Source organism: Podarcis muralis, chromosome 1, assembly GCF_964188315.1.
Source record: "Podarcis muralis chromosome 1, rPodMur119.hap1.1, whole genome shotgun sequence".
Classification (NCBI taxonomy): Eukaryota; Metazoa; Chordata; class Lepidosauria; order Squamata; family Lacertidae; genus Podarcis; species Podarcis muralis.
In genome coordinates, this window is record NC_135655.1 from 11,946,424 (window position 1) to 11,968,539 (window position 22,116).

Consider the following 22,116-nt stretch of genomic DNA (forward strand, 5'->3'; position numbering starts at 1 on the left):
GGAAGGCTCTGTCATGCAAACAGAAACCCTTGCACTGGCAGAACATTTGCGCCGTGCTACGTTGGACGAAACCCAATGGGTCTCCTCTGATGTTTGAATCTGACCCATTGAAAGCAAGAGTTTTACGTTAGTTATAGCTTGAGTCCGCTGAGTACAACCCAAAGGAGGCTGCCATCTCTGCAAAGAGTTCCTGTATGACTTTTGTAGTTAAACAATAAGTCCTACAGGCAATGGTGGCAGTTGTTGTTTTTACCCCTTAAGGAAGCGTGCCTTAAGCAGGAACAGGGAACGAATGATTCAGGCAGCTCTGGTGAAAAGCTGCAGTAGCGGAAGGGAGAAGCGCTGCAAGGGACATTCCTGTGTCCAAGGTAAACACCGGGCTGCTGCCTGAGCAGATGGGCTGGGCTGGGCTGGGCAGGCAGAGAAGGAGGAGGAGGACTGACTCACTGGCTCCACACGCTCACACAGGTGCAGCCAGGAGGGTGTTCACTGCCCTCCACAGCTGCCAGGCACAGGAGCAGGGCTGCGAGAAAGGGCAGGGCTCTCCAGCAGCCAGCCTCCAAAGCCAACAGGAGTTAAAACAAACACTGCTGATCAGCAGGATGACATTCTGGCTTTGGCTGAACACAGCACTGCACAGTGGCAGCTTGTGTGGCGAGAGAGAGAAGCAATCTCAATCTTTCTGGCCAGGAGTGGGGAACCCAGGGGCCGCATTCCATTCTCGCCAACCTTCTGGGGGCCGCATCCTGCCCGAGGTGTGCGGAGCTGGACGCTAATCGGTCCGAGCACGGCAAATGTCACACACTTGCACACACCCTGGGTTGTAGTCACGACTGGTCCTACTCAAAGTGGGCTCACTGAAATGAATGGACCTAAGTTAATTGCGTCTGCTAATTTCGGGGGGGGGGGGGAGGACTGGCTTGGGAAGTGTCCCAGGGGCCCCAGAGAGAGGGTGGAGGGGCTGCATTTGGCCCCCGGGGCTTCTAACAAACGATTATCAGGCAACGGCCCCCTCCTTCACGCTGGGAAAAGTTTCACCGGTTGCATTTTTGTTTCTCATGTAGTGGACGGAGACGCAGGTACCCCTTTGCTGGCCGGGGTGGGTGATTGTGGTAGCCCTCTCTGGCAGGAATCCCACACAGTTAGAGAAGTCACTCAATTTTTCATTACAGTGAACACAGAGGCAAGAGTGAAACTTTGCAATGTTGGGAGCAGGGGGTGTTTCTCTTATTAAGGTGAACCTGTGACCCTCCATGCCAAAAGCAGCAGCGTATGTTGGTGAACTACGTACGTTGGCAACCCAGCCAGATGGGCAGGTTACATTATTATTATTATTATTATTATTATTATTATTATTATTATTATTATCATTATTACACACACTTCTTTTCCTGTCACCTTCTTACAACAGCAACAAAAGAGGAGATTGCCAAGCAAGCCACAACATATGGCTGGCTGTTTCATGCATCTTGGTGAGTCACAGGTAGCGCAGACCTGTGTTAAGGCCGCACAAAACCCAGATAACTCTGGGGTGTAAAGACCTGCTTCACGTGCCACTGAAATCTGAGAGCGAGCTGTGTTTAACTAACCCCCATGCCTAAGCCAGCCACAAGGGCGGGCGACCCATCAACACCTTGTGTTGTTTTGCAGGACAGGGAGAAGAGAAATCTGCCTGGATTGGGAGACCCAAACCTTGACCTAACCTAAACAGGAAGGAAAACAGCAAATATCTATAGTTCACTGCCATACTTGAACAAATGGGAAGAAAGAGACAGTCTTCAGTGGCACTCCCCGCCCCATACGAGACTTGCGAGCAAAGGAGAATTTCTTTTACCTTTCCATTGACGTCCCTCTGGTTCACCCACACTGCTTCAAGGGAAAGGAAATTTGTGCAATTATGGGGAGAAGAAATCTTTTGTCAGCGTTGAATGGCAGATGGACAGTTTCACAGGGGGAATGTCTTTTACAAAAAGGAGTTACCATACCAGTGTTGAGTTAGACAGAGAGAGTACTTTAAAGGAAACTTTATGTCTGTATGGGAATTCCTTCTTTAGGCTTTGGGGTGGGGCACTATGGGTGCATTCAGTTCGATCTGTGGCGAGACCAATTTCAGGGAATTATTTGGACAACTCATCTGCAATATCACCATAACCTTGTTTCTTCAGACCTCCTTCCACTCGTCGAGCCCTCAGATTTGGTCTGCAATATCTGTTTTCCAGCTCCTGGAGGTAGGCATCTATTGAAAGGATAGTGTATTCCATTCCCGCCCCCCAAAAAAGTCTTTTTTAGAATTCTTGCACATATCAAACGCTTCAGAAGCTGTCTTAGTTACTCCTTGTATATTTCCTGTCAGTTCTGTCACTTTTCCTTCCGAACATTTTATTGCTTCTGAAAAGTCATCTTTAATTTCTATTTTGAGAAATTTCTATTTTGAGAAATTTCTATTTTGAGAAATTTCTATTTTGAGATAGCCTCTGGGCTATCTTTTGGCTGCTTGTGTTTACGTGCTGCTTTGCCCCTTATACCCAATGCCCAGAGAAATTTTTTTTATCACCTGTTCTTGACTGTCTCTCAGGCCGATCCCCCCAGGAGGTGACAGTCAGGTCCTAGGTGATAAAGATCTCCAGATTACACACCTGTTAGCCAAATTTGCTCTGACAGCTAAGAAGCTCAGTTCTGGATATGTCAGCGCTCTCTATTTTAAAAATGTTATGCTGTAAACTTTTTATAGGGTATGTTGTGCAATTCCAGAGGAAAGCCTTGCCTTGCCCTCTGCTGTACACTGTAAAGGCCTTTGGCTATGCACTATAAATTGATTGATTGATTGATTGATTGATTGACTGCTTCTGTATTTTTTTGGTGCCATTGTTAGGTCACTGTCTGAAAACTTTCTGTGAAGCAACCACAGCTCATGAGTTCTTTAGCTTAAAAATATGTATCCAGACTCCTTTCTTTAGATTTTAAATGCATGTCCTAGAACAGGTCCACTTGTTTTTGCTCTATTTTATTTTGGTTTAGTTGGTTTTATTTTATCATTCTGCTGGATCAGGAGAAGAGCAAAGGGATTAAGCTGTCATTTTAGTCAGCACCAGCTTTGCCACCCTTACCAGCAGACAATACTGAGCTAGACGAATGAATGGTATGAATTGGTATAAGGCGCCTTCCTAAGTTCCAGTTGCCCGCATTTCTGGTTTGAGCAAGCCACTGGGAGTTGAGATGCTCAGATAGGGCTAACCACTGCTTGCCTCCAAAGAAGAATCGGAAACCACTGTTTGAATTCTTCTGGATTTCAGTTCTGGTTTGGAAGCAAAGCAAAGCCCTGTACTCAAGACAACATGGCAAATTGCTGATTCTTCCAACGAGGAAAGGAGGGAGAAAGGAATCTGAGGAGGGAGAAGGTGAGCCTAAAGCCCTTTCACTACATCTCTAAACCCTAAAGGGGGTTACCTTTTATCTCAGTGTAGGTAAATAAAGCAAATACTGCGAAACAGCTATGGGTCTCCCTCTCCAGTGTTCTCTCATTCAAAAGGCATTAATCCGGTAGCATTGCCTAAATATTTTCAGATTACTCACAATGTGAAATGCAGGGTAATTAATGTCCTTCCTATGGATTACAAAATATCCTTTTGTTGAATAGCTCATGCTTGCAACACCTGGAACGGAAGCAGCAAACAACAAACAACCCTGGCAAAAATGAAACAGAATTTTTTATTACAGTTCTTCTACTATTATCCTCATTTTGCTAACTTTTTAAAAAATCTAATCCCTTTATGTGCCTTTAAAAAAAAACACAAAAAAACTGCCACAACCCAGACTCCCTCTTCTGTAGATCGGATAGCTTGATTGCCTTTTCCTCCTGATACTTGGCTGCCAGTAAGGAAAACGTCTCTCTAACACTCCCTAACACTTGATAGGGCAACATTAGATTCTCGAACAGAAGTTCCAGATTTGTCACAGTCATTTCGTCTCTGGTTTGTATTCACTTTCTAGGCAACAGCAAGACTGATGAACACAAACGCAATTGTTTGCTAATCACTACTTAAGCGAATGTATCGATTGTACTAAAACATTATTCTGAAATTCCGGCCATCTGCTGCTTTGCCTTTTAATGTGATAGTGACATCATCTAATTGGCATTTCGGGTCTTAGTTAAAGATTCACCACCGAGATTACAAGCAAGGCACCCGGTTACCCATATATAAACATAATTATCACATGCAACAGAAGATTTAATACCTATTCTTTTCCTTTTTTAAAAGCCACCTGTGGCTTGTTAAGTCGTAGGTTAGGGCAGGGATTCTCAAACCATGGGTTACGAGAGGAGGAATACAGCATGAAATGTTAAGTCATCATGGATGCACTGACTAATTCTATGGCTCCTTAAGGCAGAAAGGCCCCGTGTGGTCACAATTCATCTGCCCCCTGAAGCGGGCGATATATGAGCAGCGATACAGTCTGGGGTTCGTGGGGGGAAAGGAAGCACTCTGGCTAACAGGCATGGAGGAATCTCAAAAATACCACCATTGCCCACAAAATACCGTTATAGGATTTGGGCAGGACAAGGGTGCAGCAGAATGAATGTCGCTCTCCTCCTAAACCGTGGTTTTATTTCGGCAAGGTGGGGATTTGTAGAAAGAAAAGCAGCTGAAGCGGACAAGCTAGTCTCTTTGTTAGGTTACTGGCTCTGGCCCAGCCTGTTATGTATCCCTTTGCATGACTAAAGAGCAGAAGGAAGTGGTTACCACGGAAACAACTAGCTGGACATGGTTCCAGAAGAGGATTCCAGTTGTGGCAACCCCTCGCCACCCAGGTGTGTCTGGCACTTTTGTTATGTAGTTTCTGTCATACGATGAAGAGGCACCTCTTTACACCCTGGCCTTTGACCCCTGAAAGAGATATTTTTCGGGCCCACCCATTTCTCTCAGTTGATTGTACCCCTTCAAAACTTATTTCAATACAGTCAGGTTACAGACACTTCAGGTTGTGTGTTTCTGGGTTGTGCACTGTGCCGAACCTGGAAGTACAGGAACAGGTTACTTCCGGGTTTTGGCGCTCGTGCATCTGCAGAGGCGCTAAATCGCGCTTTGCGCATGCGCAGAAGCACTGAATTGCGACCCGCGTGTGTGCAGATGCGGCGCTGCGGGTTGCCGACGTGACTCCCGCACGGATCACGTTCGCAACCCGAGCGTCCACTGTATAGTGGTACCTCAGGTTACAGATGCTTCAGGTTACAGACGCTTCAGGTTACAGAATCCGCTAACCCAGAAATAGTACCTCAGGTTAAGAACTTCGCTTCAGGATGAGAACAGAATAATAATAATAATAATAATAATAATAATAATTTATTATTTATACCCCGCCCATCTGGCTGGGTTTCCCCAGCCACTCTGGGCGGCTTCCAACTGAATATTAAAAACAGTACAGCATCAAACATTAACAACTTCCCTAAAGAGGGCTGCCTTCAGATGACTTTTAAAAGTAAAATAGTTGTTTATTGCTTTGACATCTGCTGGGAGGGCGTTCCACAGGGCAGGCGCCACTACCGAGAAGGCCCTCTGCCTGGTTCCCTGTAACCTTACTTCTCGCAATGAGGGAACCACCAGAAGGCCCTCGGCGCTGGATCTCAGTGTCCGGGCTGAACGATGGGGGTGGAGACGCTCCTTCAGGTATACTGGACCGAGAAATGGCGTGGCAGCGGCACAGCAGCAGCGGGAGGCCCCATTAGCTAAAGTGGTATCTCAGGTTAAGAACACTTTCAGGTTAAGAACGGACCTCCAGAACGAATTAAGTTCTAAACCCGAGGTACCACTGTATTTAAATTGCAGCAACCTGCCCTGGGATCCTGCAGTAAAAGGCAGGCAAATAATCAAACAAATAAACAAGTGCCGTTGTGCAAAAGTGGAAGTTATGGGAAATGGTTAAATTTACTCAATTTAGAATCACAGAATCATAGAATTGGAAGTGACCCCGAGGGTCATCTAGTCCAACCCCCTGCAATGAAGGAATCTCAGCTGAAGCATCCATGACAGATAGCCATCCAACCTCTGCTCAAAAACCTCCTAGGGAGGAGAAGGGCTGCAGAACCCAGCTATTCTTGGTGCATAATTTTAAAAGAATGGAGTACATCTCAATCCTGACCATATAACTACAATCATACCTTGTGTTGAAGTAGCTTCGGGTTAAGCATTTTCGGGTTGCGGTCCGCGGCGACCCGGAAGTAACGGAGCAAGTTACTTCCGGGTTTCGCCGCTCACACATGCGCAGACGCTCAAAATGAAGTCACGCGCATGCAAGGAAGCGGCAAATCGTGACCCGCACAGACGCAGGTTGCGTTTGCTTCAGGATGTGAACGGCATCCATTCTGGAGCACCTTTCGCAACATGAAAAGAGCGCAACCCACAGCAGCGTGCCTGCACACGCACGGGTTGCGATTCGCCATTTCTGCACATGCACGTGACGTCATTTTGTGCTTCTGTGCTTCTGTGCATGCGCGAGCAGCGAAACCCGGAAGTAACCCTTTCCGGTACTTCCAGGTTGCCACGGGACATAACCTGAAAGAACATAACATGAAGCAGATGTAACATGAGGTATGACTGTACACATTTCTATCTCAAACACAGTAGGGCAGTGGTATTCAACCAGTGTGCCGTGCCACCCTGGGGTGCCTTGAATGATGGTCAGGGATGCTGTGGGCAACCCTGGCCTCTGTCCCTCTTTCCTTCCCTACCTCCTCTAATGCCCTCTCGCATCTCTGCCTCCCAAAGTCTTGCACAGCTGTTTGTTGCAGCAGCCCTGGCTACAAGCTCAGCAGGCGAATGTTACCTCTGGGGATGGCCAGGGGTGCTTCCCAGGCCCCTGTGGGGCAGTGTGAGGAGGCACCTCTCTTTGGGGTGGAGTGGGGGGCAGTTCAGAGACCAGGGGCGGCAGCAGCAGGGGCTGCCCAGAGGACTCCCAAGGAGAGGGGAGAAGAGAAGAGACTGAGGGAACTCTCCTCAAGGTAGGGTGTTCGAAAAGGGGTGAGGGGCTGCAAGCAATGGGTGACCTAACTGGGCTCCTGAGCCCCACAGGGGTGCCGCAGACAGAAGGTAGTTGGTCAAGGGAGCCGTGGACCCAAAAAAGGTTGAAAGCCTCTGCAGTAGGCTACAGACAAACAAATAACCTGTATGGTATCTGTCAATATATGGTACCTGCAATATATATTGCACATGCTTTGTAAACCAAGAAAATCTTTAATAAAAATACTATACACACACACACACACACACAGAGAGAGAGAGAGAGAGAGAGAGAGAGAGAGAGAGATACGGTATATATACAGTGGTACCTCTGGTTGCGAACGGGTTCCGTTCCGGAGCTCCGTTCGCAACATGAGCAGAACGCAACTGGCGTCTGTGGGTCACGATTCGCCGCTTCTGTGCATGTGCGTGACGTCATTTTGAGCGTCTGTGCATGCGCAAGCGGTGAAACCCGGAAGTAACCCTTTCCGGTACTTCCAGGTCACCGCAGAACGCAACCTGAAAAGCTTTAACCTGAAGCAAACGTAACAAGAGGTATGACTGTATATATATATATATATATGCTTTCGTAGATTTTATATTTATATATATACACACATATTTATGTATATTTATATATATACACACACACACACACACACACACACACACACACAGTGGGTGCTCGGGTTGCGAACGTGATCCGCGTGGGAAGCACGTTCGCAACCTGCTGCATTTGCAACCCACAGCACCGCATCTGCGCACGCGCAGGTCGTGATTCAGCACTTCTGCGCAAAGTGCGATTTTGCGATTCTGCGCATGCGCAAGCGCTGAAACCCGGAAGTAACCCGTTCTGGTACTTCCGGGTGCGGTGGGGTGTGCAACCCGAAATCACACAACCCGAAGCGTCTGTAACCCAAGGTATGACTGTACACACACACACACACACACACACACACACACACATATGGTACCTGTCAAGCTTCGCCTGTGATATGCTCGCTAGATGTTCTGAGGCTCGCCTACTTGCCTCAAATCTGCAGCATGGAACTAATATGCTGTGCTTATTATATTCTGCTGAGAGCCGCCCAGAGTGGCTTGGGTATAAATTATTATTATTGTTAATGTTATTGTTATTATTATTTCACAAAGGTTACCTAGAAGAGCGTTTTATGCTCTGTCTCAAGCTGCAAATAACTCAGCTGGGAGGAAGCCTCCGGGAGAAAACGGGGACTTGCCATATGCCAAGCACTCCGATCTCTTTCTGCCATTCCGTGTGTAGTTTGTTCAGGGTGCTGGGAACTGTAGTTTTCTCTCTGTGTGTGAGGGAACTATAGTTTCCAGGATTTCGGGTCGGGGAGAGAGAGAAGCTGTGTGCGTGATTTAAAAGTCTCATGTACACGCAGCCACAGGTGCATATTCCAGTCAGAACACCTCCGGCATATAAATATATATGAGAGAGGCAGCTCACCCTCTCTCCTCTCTCTCCCTCCTCCTCGCTCCCCTCTCGGGCTGCATCTCCGAGGCGAAGGCGCTGCTTTTTCCTCCTCCTCCTTCTCCTCCTCGCCCCCCATGGAATCCATCGAGGACTTAGCGGTGGGGCCCTGCGACCACTCCCAGTACTTGAGGCCTTTTCGCCTCCGCTACCGCCAGGTAAGCCCGGTGAGGAGGGTCTGCGGCCCAGCGAGGAGGAAGCTCCGCCGCCGCTTTCTTTCCGCCTTCCCTCCGCCCGGACTAGGCCTCGCCCCGGCCGCCGCCTCCGACGCAAGCCCGGCGCTTCGGAAACGGAGGCTCCGGCGTGAGGGGCCGCCTTGCCTCCTCCTTTGCCCCTCTCTCTCCCCCACCCCCGCTGCTGGAGAGGTGGCGGGGCTCAAGCCTGGCGGGGGTGACACAGTGGTTTCCCCCCACCCCCTGCCCCATAAGGTTCCTGAGGTTCATGTAGAAGTGATGGGGGGGGGAGGGGGGAAGCACTTTGCACATGGGCAGAGGACGTGGGTTTTTTCGTGGCTGAGGGCAGAGGGGGTTCCTGGTTGCCGAAAGAGAGGGGCTGCAGCACCCTCCTCCCCACACCCCCAAGGTATTGTTTAACTCGGATGTGCAAATCGTGTAATCGGACTTTGGCTTTAATTGCGATGTTCAGCCATATATATATTTCTTTATTGTTGCTTTGTTAACAGTGTTCTATAGGTTGTAGCGGTTTCAAGGATGATTTGTTGGGGTTTGATTCTCCCCCGTATGATTTACGCTGCTTGTTTTTGTTGTTTATGGTTTGTAAGCCGCTTTGGGGTTCATTTGAAAGAAAAGCGGAGCAGAAATAGAATAAATCGAATCCGCTGAATGGCTCTGGGCATGTGCAAAATTCTGTACCTGCAAGGGGGCGGGAAAGGCAGCACAATTTTTGCTTTAAAAATTATTGTATGTTTCTTTTCCCCTGACGGGACTCTAGGCGGCTTGCAGATAAAAATAAGAATCGCTAAAAGAATAGGGGGGGAAACCAAGCGCTGATCAAATTAAAACCATACACATATATATAATCTGTTAAAACCATACCAATATTTACAAGAAGAGGAGCACAGCACCAGCCCTTTAATTAAAAGCAGAAATATAATCATAGAGTTGGAAGGGACCTTGAGGGTCATTTAGTCCAACCCCCTGCAATACGGGAATCTCATCTCATTCATACATGACAGGTGGCCATCAGTTCCCAAAAGCTTGTTCGAACAAGAAGGTCTTCACCTGCCAGTGGAAGATCAACATGGAGGGAGCCGGTCTATCTGCTCTAGGGAAGGAGTTTGGGAGCAGCCACCACCGAAAAGGCCCTGTTTCGTGTGTCTACCAAATAGCTAGCAATCTTGTGCACCGAGTGATTTTATTTTTTGGAAAGAAAATGCTTCCATTCTGAGACTGCCCAAGTATGCTGTGAGCTTCCATGCCCTGAGCACACACCTTTCTCTCAGCTTTCCTGCTTATGGGTGCTCGGCAATGCTGGCGGGGAGCTGTATCCTCCGCCCCACAGCTGCTGGAGCCTGAGGAGCGCCTTGAGGTAAAAAGGCAAGCAGTGACTCCTCGGCTACACACACAACAGATGCAGCCATCTGTGCACAGGCAGCGTTGTGTCATCAAGCACAACGCACACTCCTAGCAAGAATGGCCCAGCTGGAATTTTCTGTCTGCCTTTGCTGCATTCGTTTCTGGCAACTACCCTAGATGGGGACTGTGAAATTCTGACTATTCTGTCTGCACTATGCATCCAAAAGAGCACCATACCACTTTAAACAGCTGTGGCTTGCCCCAAAGAATTCTGGGAACTGTAGTCTGTCAACAGTGCTGAGAATTATTAGGAAGGCCTTTACAGAGCTACAGGTCTAGAGTTCTCTGGGGAGAGGGATTATCTGTTAAGCCATTCTGAAAATTATAGCTCTGTGAGAGGAATAGGGGTTGCCTGCCCTAACAACTCTCAGCAGCGTTAAGAAACTAGACTTCCCAGGATTCTGGCATGCCGTTTTGTTTTGCTTTGTTTTGCCCAAAGTTGCTGAATTGTTGATTTTTTTATTTTTTTTTTTTTGGAGAAATCTCAACAAGAAGGAAAATGAGTTTTTGAGCTACTTTAAATGAAAATCGCCTAAATCTACTACCAACATGGGTTGCCATAGGTCCGGATTTTCAAAGACATTTCAGCGATTTTCACCCAGACGCTGCTTAAGGGGCCTGAATGCCCACTATGTCAGGACATAATGATATGACAACCCTAGTTTTACAACCATGATAGATGGGGGCATTTTTTTATTTGTTATTTTTTAAAATCTGCTTAGTGATTGGGAAAATGTGTTGCGGGGGGGGGGGGGGGCGGAAGGTTGATCAAATCAAGAGGCATACCAAAAGGCCTTCGCTGACACGCAGACTATAAATAAATAGGTAGACACTATTTAGATACAGAAAAGAAGTCTCATTCATCAATGAATGTGTTCTTCACTGGCAAGTACACCTTCTTTCCAATTAGACATCCCCTTTATAAATAATAATTATCTCACTCCATTGCGGAATTGCAGATGGGAGCATGGTGCTAAATTATGAATATCATTATAATCAATTAACATTTCAATAATTTAGTTAATTAATTATGCTCAATCAATTAATTATTTGTTGTTGTTTAGTCGTGTCCGACCCTTCTTGACCCCAAGGACCCGAGCACGCCAGGCAATTTATTATACTTATTTTAAAGACAAGTGTTACTATCCAGAAAGAAGATTCCTGCATTGCAGAGGGTTGGACTGGATGACTCTCACGGTCCCTTTCCAACTCTACAGTTCTGTGATTCTATGACTCAGAGGTCTACTGTCCCAGTACGTGGAATATCGATTGCTAACAGCACTCTTAAATGTCTTGCACAGTTTTCACAGCTATTACAATTTCAATATAAAACACCTTGCTGCAGGGTCAGTGTTCTTGCAAATGGAAAAATACAAGCACAGCGCCGGGTTAACACTGGTGGTGGCCACCAGCTTAAATAGATTTAATAATATATTGTCACTTATTAAATGTTCCCTTCTTCTGAACTGATGAACAGTTAAGACATTTTAACAGAAGCTCCCTTTTTACTCATACAGTCTGGGTTTAAAATAGTGTTGAATTCCTCATATTGCTGGAAATTCAAATGTTCTCAATTTGCTAGGCTGATGATGAGATCTTCTCTGCTGGTGTGTTTGAATGAGCCGAGCTGTCAATTGTCATTATTCCTCATTAGCTTCCAGTGGAGAATAACCGAACATTTTAACATACATTTTTTTTAAGGCTGCAGTCTTACTAGTGAACAATCCCCACTGAACTCACTTGGAGGCGTTTCCAAGAAGACAAGCATAGGATTGGACTGCACGTTTATATTACTAGCCTTAGGCATGGGGCAGGCTTGATATTTCGGTCTCTTTCAAATACTTATAGGAAGTACGGCTCTCCGTGTTTTGGGGATCTGCCAGGAGGAGGAAAAAGGAACAGGTGGATCTCATGGTTTAGAGTTGACTATTCAATGGTGAATAGTGGCCGTGTAGTGCTGCTTCGCAGCTGATTTTTGTCAAGCTGTTGTAATAAAGTAAAGGTCAAGAGACCCCTGACCATTAGGTCCAGTCGTGGCCGACTCTGGGGTTGCGGCGCTCATCTCGCTTTATTGGCTGAGGGAGGCAGCGTACAGCTTCCGGGTCATGTGGCCAGCATGACTAAGCCGCTTCTGGCGAACTAGAGCAGCGCACAGAAACACTGTTTACCTTCCCGCCAGTGCGGTGCCTATTTATCTACTTGCACTTTGACGTGCTTTCAAACTGCTAGGTGGGCAGGAGCAGGGACTGAGCAACGGGAGCTCACCCCGTCGCAGGGATTTGAACCGCCAACCTTCTGATCGGGAAGTCCTAGGCTCTGTGCTTTAACCCACAGCGCAACCCGCGTCCCTTTGTTGTAATACTTAGACACATTTTTTAAAATAGATCCTATTCCTCAAGGCCATTTAAAAAAGGTGGTAAAAGCACAATAAGCCCCCCCCTTTTCCTTTAAGAACATAGGAAGAATAGACCAAAGATGAATCTAATCAAGAACCCTCTTTCAGATGCTTCTCGTAAGCATCATTGATATCTCTTGGAAGCTAAGGCTTAAAATACCATGTCTATATGGCTACAAAAAATAGCAGCAGGGGTACACTGGATGTGAAATGGAGAAGCTGAGATATACAGATATTTTAAGGGAGGGGGCCTTGGCTCCTTCTTGCAGAAAGTCCCAGGCTCATTTCCTGGCTTCTCCAGTTTGAAGGATCTATGAAAGGTCCTGCTTCAAGACCTGGGAGCTGCTACTAGCCAGACGCAATGCTGAGCCAGTGGTTTGTCTCAGCATAGGGCAGCTTCATATGTAATGTTCTCCTGAATTCAGAGTTTATGCTTCGTTATAAAACACAAAATAAATCAGTGTATTGGTGTGCATTGTAAATTAGCGCAAGGATTAAAATTAATGAAAAATTATTTGGAGTGCTAATCTGTGAGTGTGTTATTATCTTAAGCTAGTCTAATGTGTGTGTGTTTGTGTTTTATATATGCATGACCCAGCATCATCAATATTCACTCTTTAGAAAGGAAATGAACCATTCTCTAATTTAAAGTCATCAGCTCCAGGCCCTAAATTGGGATCCTGTACCTTTAAGAGTCAAGGCCTTTTTCTTCATTGCAACACCCTAATGGGAACAGACACACCTGGAAAAATCTTGCCTTCTCAGGGTCTGGACCTGCCGGACGTTAATTTCAGTTATCTGTCATATGAATATTTTTGCGTACATCTCTACGCATTCTCAAACCCTCCTTGTTTAATTTTCCTTTGAATTCCTGTACAAAATGAAAGCAGTTGAGCTGTATCTGAGACATACAATGCAATTTGTGCACTTTTCTTAAAAAAGAAAGAAAAAGAACTATCTAAATTGGTGGAGTTAGGATTATACTAAAAAAGAAAAAGAAAAAAAGGTCAGATACTGAGTGCAAATAGAGAGTATCATCCTAGCAGAGGCTTTTCAGTGCTTCTTAAGAAACATCAGGCAATCTGCTCAAAATCTTTACAGAGAAGGTTAACTGTCATAGAAGTTAGCATTCCCACCCTGAGAAATCCGAAGAAAGGCAGCTTTTCTAACAAGAGTTGCAGTTTGCAAAGATCCAGTCCCTGTGCTTTCAAGGATCACGGAGAAGGAGGAAATTTCATCAGGTGCGAGGGTATCGGCCACCATCACAGAGTTTTGATGGTTCCTAAGAACTTTTAAAAATAGACAGGTTCCCCCAGGCTCTGGGAACTGCTAGACTTAATTTTGTGCTTTATCCCAGGTGGAAATTCCCCATTTCTATTTTACTTTTACTGGCTTTTCTCCTGTGCAGTTTCAGCAGATGAAACTGGTCTCCATGCCAGGAAAAGCTTCACCTGCCACAGAGCTTTAAAAACGCGCTGGAAAAAAGGTCTGTAAAGAGGGAAGCAGCAACCTTCTTGCCTGAGAAGTGGGGGGGGGGGGGACACTGAGTTTTTGCAGTGCTGTAGCAATGCATCTTAACCACCTGCTCATGTTTAATGTTCATATTTCACACTTAGCACGAGGAAAGTTTGCTGCTGAACATTTGCTCTGCAGTTCTGCCTTAAAGCTGCAGGTGTGCCAGAAAGTTCTGTCCAAATTGGGAGGCTTATATGCAGATTTGCTTTTCAATTAAAAAGCATCTTCTCACTGCCTTCCTCAAGACCTTGCTTGTCCTCAATCATGTCCCTTAAACATTGACCAGGGTTTCATTCATACATTAACGCCCGAGTTTAAAGCAACTTTTAAAAAGTTACTTTCCTTCATTGGCGGAGTGCTTAATGGCACACCAGAGTCATCAGCGCAGATAGAGATGACATTAATTATTTGCCTCACGTTTTCCTTGCTGGGTCAGAATCCCCTAAAACCATTTCAGATGGAGTCTGGGAGAGAATCTTGGAGCCTGGGACAGAGCAGCTGGCCTGGACATGGGCCGATGCCCCAGTTGACAGGTTGTTGGATTAGAAAGAATATCAAAGGCAGCAAGCGAGATTAGGGATAAGTGAACATCTGACAGCAGTTTCCAGCAGGGGAGAACAGATGATAAACAATGGGAATGGGGTACTTGCTCGGGGAGAGGAGAGGTGAGAAGGCCATGGGAAAAGTGTGGCGGCAATCTCTAAAGCTCCAGGTTGCTGCACCTCATGAATAGAACAGGAAATAGGATTTGCAGGGACAGATGTGATGAGTGGTGATGAATACATTACAGGCAAAAGAAGGACCAAACACCGCAAGGTGAGTGATGTCCTTTCCTTGAATCTGCTCGGCGTAATTATGGGAAAGTTTCTGCCTTTCAGAAGGTAGAAAGAAATGACACCAATGCTTGCTTGCTTGCTTGCTTGCTTAATTACATTATTATCAGTGAAATCCTTATACTGCTAAGAGTGTTTTTATCAGGAAGCAATAACCAAAGATGGGTAGGGAAGATTGGTGGGTTTTCATCAGTTGTAGGCTGTGCTTGTTTGCAGGTTTACGCATTAAACTGAAACAACAGCAGTGTACAGTCTAAAATAGCACAAAATAAGAAAACAGCAGATAACATCTTAAAACAGCTTAAAACTTGCTCAATTAATCTATTTGAGATTTCCACCTCCTGGTTTAAGTGATGCCCAGGAGGCAGATTTTTCCTTTTCTCTTTGCTGTCATGGTGTTGTTGCCAAAGGAGCAGTTTCATTTGGTGTATGTTCCCTTCTAAGCAATGCTTAAAGGCATGAAAACCCTCTTGGAGGGCTGCGAACCTTATAGTGGCTTCTGTGCATGCTCAAATAAACATAACACAGTGATGTGATATTCATCTGCTGCTTCTGATTCATCTTGATTTGGAAAATCAACACAAAAGAGTTTTCTGCTCATTAGTTTATAGCAGGCATAGGCAAACCCGGCCCTCCAGATGTTTTGGGACTACAACTCCCATCATCCCTGACCATTGGTCCTGTTAGCTAGGTATGATGGGAGTTGTAGTCCGAGAACATCTGGAGGGTTGAGTTTGCCTATTCCTGGTTTATAGCTTTTCTTTCAGTTTCTTACACATGTCTAAAGCACTTAACAAGAACATCATACACTATGGGGTGTTTGGATGGAGAGGCAGAGATATATAAATGCCTTATCTTCCAAGATATCAGAGTGGGCTAGATCTTCAGCCCATATCCCAGGTCTTGATGCATCAGCTTTGTGAAACGAATTTTAGGTCTGCATGGCTGGCAGGCTGGAGACAGTATGTGTTCTGCCTTGAGTTCCATGGCAGAAAGGAGGAGTGTAAATGAATTAAAAACCAAACCAACACCAGAAGAGCCTGCTGAATCAGAATAGTGGTCTATGTAGTCCATTACAGTGGCGGGCGAGATGTCTGCGGGAAGCCTGCAAGCCGGACATGAGCGGTGTGAGAAACTCCGATATATAAGCTTAAACCTAGGTTACGGTCACCACAATGGAATGTCTATTTGCCAGTGGGTTAGACTGAATGATTCTACGACTCTGTGATCTCACCTATATTGTTTGACTGTAGCTTGCTCTTAGAAAGCATTCACTTGTCCCAGTACGCAAGAAGGGGAAACCCACACAGTGGAAACGGAAATGGACTAAGGCAGAGGTTTTAAAACTGTGGTTGCCAGCCTGGAGCCCAGAAATCTCCACATGGGTGCCATTGGCCGTGTTCCAGTAGCAAAACGCACCTGACGCCTGGGGAATTTCAAACACTGGATGTGCGTGCAACACCCTTGACTGCCAGCAACTGCCAGAGGCAAAATTCACATAATGCTTGGGAACTCTCTTCCCCCAGGGCTGTTCCAGGATTCTGCAGAACTGGGAATGGTTGTCTTATGAAAACAAAAGTCATGTCTGCTTGCTTGCACCCTTCTTAGACTCTATGGCACAGTGCCCTTTGCGTGCTAACAAAGATGAGGTGAAACCACTCTCTTGGAATATTGTTACTATTTTATTACAGTGGTACCTCGGGTTAAAGGGACGCTGGTGGCACTGTGGGTTAAACCACAGAGCCTAGGACTTGCCGATCAGAAGGTCAGCGGTTTGAATCCTCGCAACGGGGTGAGCTCCCGTTGCTCGGTCCCTGCTCCTGCCAACCTAGCAGTTCGAAAGCACGTCAAAGTGCAAGTAGATAAATAGGTACTACTCTGGCGGGAAGGTAAACGGTGTTTCTGTGCGCTGCTCTGGTTCACCAGAAATGGCTTAGTCATGCTGGCCACATGACCCAGAAGCTGTACGCCGGCTCCCTTGGCCAGTAAAGCGAGATGAGCACTGCAACCCCAGTGTCGGCCACGACTGGACCTAATGATCAGGGGTCCCTTTACCTTTAGCTTACCTCGTGTTAAGAACTTAATTTGTTCTGGAGGTCTGTTCTTAACCTGAAACTGTTCTTAACCTGAAGCACCACTTTAGCTAATGGGGTCTCCCACTGCCGCCGCACCACTGCTGCACAATTTCTGTTCTCATCCTGAAGCAAAGTTCTTAACCCGAGGTACTATTTCTGGGTTAGCGGAGTCTGTAACCTGAAGCTTCTGTAACCCGAAGTACCACTGTATTTGTTAAACTTATCTAAAAAGGCCTCCAAGCAACACCAAAAGTAAACAAGCGCTGGAAGGGTGCTTCTATGCTCTCTCTATTATGAATTGGTTTCTATTTCTAAGTCTTATTTATAGCGACATCAGAGAAACTAGCCCACCAAGGCTGGGTTCTCAGATGGGACTTTGCGGCTATCTGGTGTTTTTTTAAAGCTTATTTAGCGACATAGTTACACGGATGATGAACGCCGTCCAAATATGATAGCATCTGGTGCTGCTTTTGATTATACAAGTTTTTGACCCATTGTTTATGTCTTAGAACACTGTAGCGTTGCCTCTTTTGAACAAGTTTCTTTCAATATTTTTATCCCTTTTGTCTCCTCAACCTATACCTGTCCATACTCGATTGTTAGTTTTCTTTTCTTTTCTTTTCTTGAATTGCTGGACTACTCTGTTTGTCCTGTTGGCTATACCATTAATATTTTTTATTTTTTAAAAAAAGGAAATAAACAAGCACACATCACAAATAGCTTCTGGCCCAGCTACTGCTTTCAACCTTTTAGTGTCTGGGACCGGCACATCTTTGAGGCTTCCTCTTCCCATATGGCCCCTCCTCTCAAATCAAGAATGCCCTCAAGTTTTCTGCTTTGTTTGCCATCATTGCGGGAGGTAGAGACAAGTAGCACAAGAAGCAAGGCATTCTCAGTCACTGCCCCAGGGTTGTGGGATAGTCTGCCAGAAGATGTCTGCTGGAGCATGCTCTTGCTAGCCTTCAGGAGGGGCTGCAAAACCCAGCTTTCAAGGAAGGCTTTCAGATGCAGTTGTTGAATAATGTTTCTATTGATGGCTTCTAATCTGCCTGGTGTCTTGCCCTGTTTTGTGGACTTTGTTTATTTGTTGTGAGCAGCTTCGAGCCTAGGTGGGGCGGGGTGGAAAACCCCTAAGTCTGAATGCGCTTACCAACTCCAGGTGGAAGACAAGCCCCTTTACCTCTGTTGCAAAGTGAGTCTGTCTGATTCAGGTGCATACTTGCCTTCTAATGAGCTGGGCTATCTGTGGCAATTAGCACAGGGGAAATATTGCTGTGAGTTTGTGGGTACCAGACCCCTCTAGCCTCTGGATCAGGCAACTGTTGGAATTTAATCAAGCCAAGCTATCTTCCCATGGTGAGCCATTAAGGGAGATTAAGGTAAAGGTACCCCTGCCCGTACGGGCCAGTCTTGCCAGACTCTAGGGTTGTGCGCTCATCTCACTCTATAGGCCGGGAGCCAGCGCTGTCCGCAGACACTTCCGGGTCATGTGGCCAGCGTGACAAGCTGCATCTGGCGAGCCAGCGCAGCACACGGAACGCTGTTTACCTTCCCGCTGGTAAGCGGTCCCTATTTATCTACTTGCACCCGGGGGTGCTTTTGAACTGCTAGGTTGGCAGGCGCTGGGACCGAACGATGGGAGCGCACCCCGCCACGGGGAATCGAACCGCCGACCTGACGATCGGCAAGTCCTAGGCGCTGAGGTTTTACCCACAGCGCCACCCGCGTCCCCTTAAGGGAGATTAGAATTATATAATTGTAGAGTTTGCAGGGACCCAAAGGGTTTTCTAATCCAACCCCCTGCAATTCAGGAATCTCAGCTAAAGCATACATGGCCATCCAACCTCTGCTTTAAAACCTCTAAGGAAGAAGATTCTGCAACAGACTTCCTCAAACTCGGCCCTCCAGATGTTTTTGGCCTACAACTCCCATGATCCCTATCTAGTAGGACCAGTGGTCAGGGATGATGGGAATTGTAGTCTCAAAACATCTGGAGGGCCGAGTTTGAGGAACCTCTGCTCTACAACCTCCTAAGGGAGACCGTTCCACTGTTGAACAGCTCTTTCCGTCAGAAAGTTCTTCCTGATGTTTAGTCAGAATATCTTTCTTGTAACTTGAAGCCAACAAACTGAAACTCATTCCAGATAAGACTGGGGGAGACTTTGCTTTTTGAAAAAGCTTATATTTCTCCCCTATGTCATCAGCTGCCTCCTTCTTTCTTCTTTTCACCCTGAGTTCTTCTAAGTCCATGACACCTTTAGTTAAGGCTGTTCTCTAATTGGAGCGCTCGCAGGCCAGTGTTTCCCAGTTGTCAGTGTTTATACTACATTTTTTAAGTTTTGCCTTGAGAAGATCTTTAAACCTCTTTTGTTGTCTGCCAGTATTTTGCTTTCCATTCTTGAGTTTGGCCTTTCCCAACTGTAGCTGCCTCCACGTTAGGGTGTGGAGCCCCCCAAAGGGCAGGGCTGAGAGTGGTCACTCTGATGCCCCATTGTGTGGGACAACCCTGGACGACTGACTCAACAATCCATGGCCTTCTAAACTGGGAGGTGGTGTTCTTGTTTGTTACTATGTCATGCATTTTTGTGTTTTTATATTGTAAGATGCCCTGTGATCCTCAAATGAAGGGCAGTGTAGAGATGGAGATGATGATAATGATGATAGGCTCAGTGCAAGATGGCCAATGGGTGGCGCCCTGTCCCTCAACAGGTTAAGCCAGAGTTTGGAGAAGAGAGTATTTGGAGCAGTGATGTGACAGAAGCACAGCATAAACGGAATCTACATTGGGTGACCAGATTAAGATTACCAGATTTTTTTCCAATGAATCCGGGGACACTTTTCAACTTCAATGGATTTTGTATGGGGACTGACTGTCCCTGGGAAACGGGGACATCTGATAACCTTAGACCAGATGCATGAGAGAGAGAGAGCAGGGCTCCTGTATCTTTAATAAAAGCGTAGAAGAGGGAATTTCAGGAGGTGTTGTTTGCAGTGCACCTACTGAAATTCTATCTTCTGCACAACTGTTAAAGGTGCAACAGCCCTGGCTTGTTGGCCACCTGGTACCCTTAAGCGTACAGGTGACTGGAGAGAAACCTAAACATCATTTAAGGAATGCTGGAAAACGCAAATATCATTACATATGCTTTACCAATGGACTGCTAGATCTAGCGATTCTGTTCCTTTTAAGAATTGAAAGCGGAGTTGCCGTCTCAAATGGGGCTCTTTCTTGCACGTCACTGAAGTGATGAGAGGAAGCACCAAGGATAGTTCCTCCTTCCGTGTTGCTCTTTGGCGTGGTTCAGACTGGTATGCACACTGCACGGCTCCTCAACAGCTAAATGTAGAGACATCACCTGTTCTCCAAGAATTCTCAAAGATAATAGACAAAAGCTCTGAAATTACATCCGCAAGCTCCTTTGGTACACTTGGATGCAGCTCATCAAGCCCTGGAGATCTGCTGTGCTGGTGTTTTCTTGGCAGGGATCTCCTAACATCAGGAAGCATTCAAAACTGTGAGACACATGCAAAACATTCTAAAGTGATACAGGTCATTTTACCACCCCAGCACTCTACCACCCCGTTCTTCCTCAGGTGTTGAGATCTAGGTCTGAGAAATGGTGGTGTTTGAGACTGTGAACTTAAAGGTAAAGGTACCCCTGCCCGTACGGGCCAGTCTTGCCAGACTTTAGGGTTGTGCGCCCATCTCACTTAAGAGGCCGGGGGCCAGCGCTGTCTGAAGACACTTCCGGGTCACGTGGCCAGCATGACAAAGCTGCATCTGGCGAGCCAGCGCAGCACACGGAAACGCCGTTTACCTTCCCGCTGGTAAGCGGTCCCTATTTATCTACTTGCACCCAGGGGTGCTTTCGAACTGCTAGGTTGGCAGCACACCCCGCCGCGGGGATTCGAACCGCCGACCTGACGATCGGCAAGTCCTAGGCACTGAGGTTTTACCCACAGCGCCACCCGCATCCCCACTGTGAACTTACATGACATTTAATATGTGATGGAACATTCGTGCTTCCCTGCAAATCATGGATGACAGGTCTTCTTAACAGCTGCTAACCATGATAAAATTAATCAGAAGAAATGTTATGCTTCTAAATACAAGTTGCTGGGGGTAGGGATCATATAATCATAGAAGTGCAGAGTTGGAAGGGACCCTGAGGACCATCTAGTCCAACCCTTGCAATGCAGCTGCATATTGGTGTTATCAGCACCTTCGCACTCTGTTTGTGAACTTCTCATATCTCAGGGTTAGGATCTTTTTTGTTTCGGATATTTATCTCCACTTCACCCGTCAGGCCAGTTTTGACTGATGGGTGGGGCTATACCCCTGTCAATCACCTGGTGTCAGGTGACTTGTAGGTGGGAAGTCCTGCCCATCTGTCAAAGTTCATCTGCAGGTTGGGGTCAGCTTCAGCAGTGCGTCCCCTGCAGGCAGGGGTCAGCAACCTTTTTCAGCCGTGGGCCGGTCCACCGTCCCTCGGACCATGTGGTGGGCCGGACTATATTTTGGAAAGGAAAAAAAATGAACGAATTCCTATGCCCCACAAATAACCCAGAGATGCATTTTAAATAAAAGCACACATTCTACTCATGTAAAAACACGCAGATTACCAGACCATCCGTGGGCCGGATTGAGAAGGTGATTGGGCCGCATCCGGCCCACGGGCCTTAAGTTGTCTGCCCCTGCCTGCAGGCAGCACCCTGGTGAAGCTGCACCCAGCAGGATTCAACCCTACCCATCAGGTGATGTCACCCAGTGATATCAACTGACTGGCAGGGGTGTGTGGCCTGGGGAAATCTGCCATCCCAATTCCAGCCATATCAAGTTAGCTGCTGCGGGGAAACAGGATGCTGCACTAAATGGACCGTTTTAGAGTGATCTAACAGTGTTGCTCTTAAAGGTAAAAGGTAAAGGGACCCCTAACCATTAGGTCCAGTCGCAGACGACTCTGGGCTTGTGGTGCTCATCTCGCTTTATTGGCCAAGGGAGCCGGCGTACAGCTTCCGGGCCATGTGGCCAGCATGACTAAGCCGCTTCTGGCGAACCAGAGCAGCACACGGAAACGCAGTTTACCTTCCCGCTGGAGCGGTACCTATTTATCTACTTGCACTTTGACATGCTTTCAAACTGCTAGTTTGGCGGGAGCAGGGACCGAGCAACGGGAGCTCACCCCGTCACGGGGATTCGAACCGCTTACCTT

At 46.7% G+C, this 22,116-nt stretch overlaps 1 protein-coding gene across 5 annotated transcripts in view; it reads left to right on the forward strand.

Moving 5' to 3' along the window:
- Positions 1-8,350: 8,350 nt before the first annotated feature.
- NUDT14 (nudix hydrolase 14) overlaps positions 8,351-22,116 on the forward strand; it is a 53,595-nt gene continuing 39,829 nt past the window's right edge. The window contains exon 1 of one of the 5 annotated variants that reach the window (XM_028746157.2): positions 8,351-8,648. In XM_028746157.2, coding sequence (XP_028601990.2) covers positions 8,568-8,648 — 81 coding nt within the window. In that variant the 5' untranslated portion in view covers positions 8,351-8,567. Of the gene's footprint in view, positions 8,649-9,052; positions 9,073-14,449; positions 14,812-22,116 lie in introns of those variants that run through there. The other 4 variants (XM_028745820.2, XM_077923345.1, XM_028745904.2 and 1 more) reach the window with 4 other exon arrangements.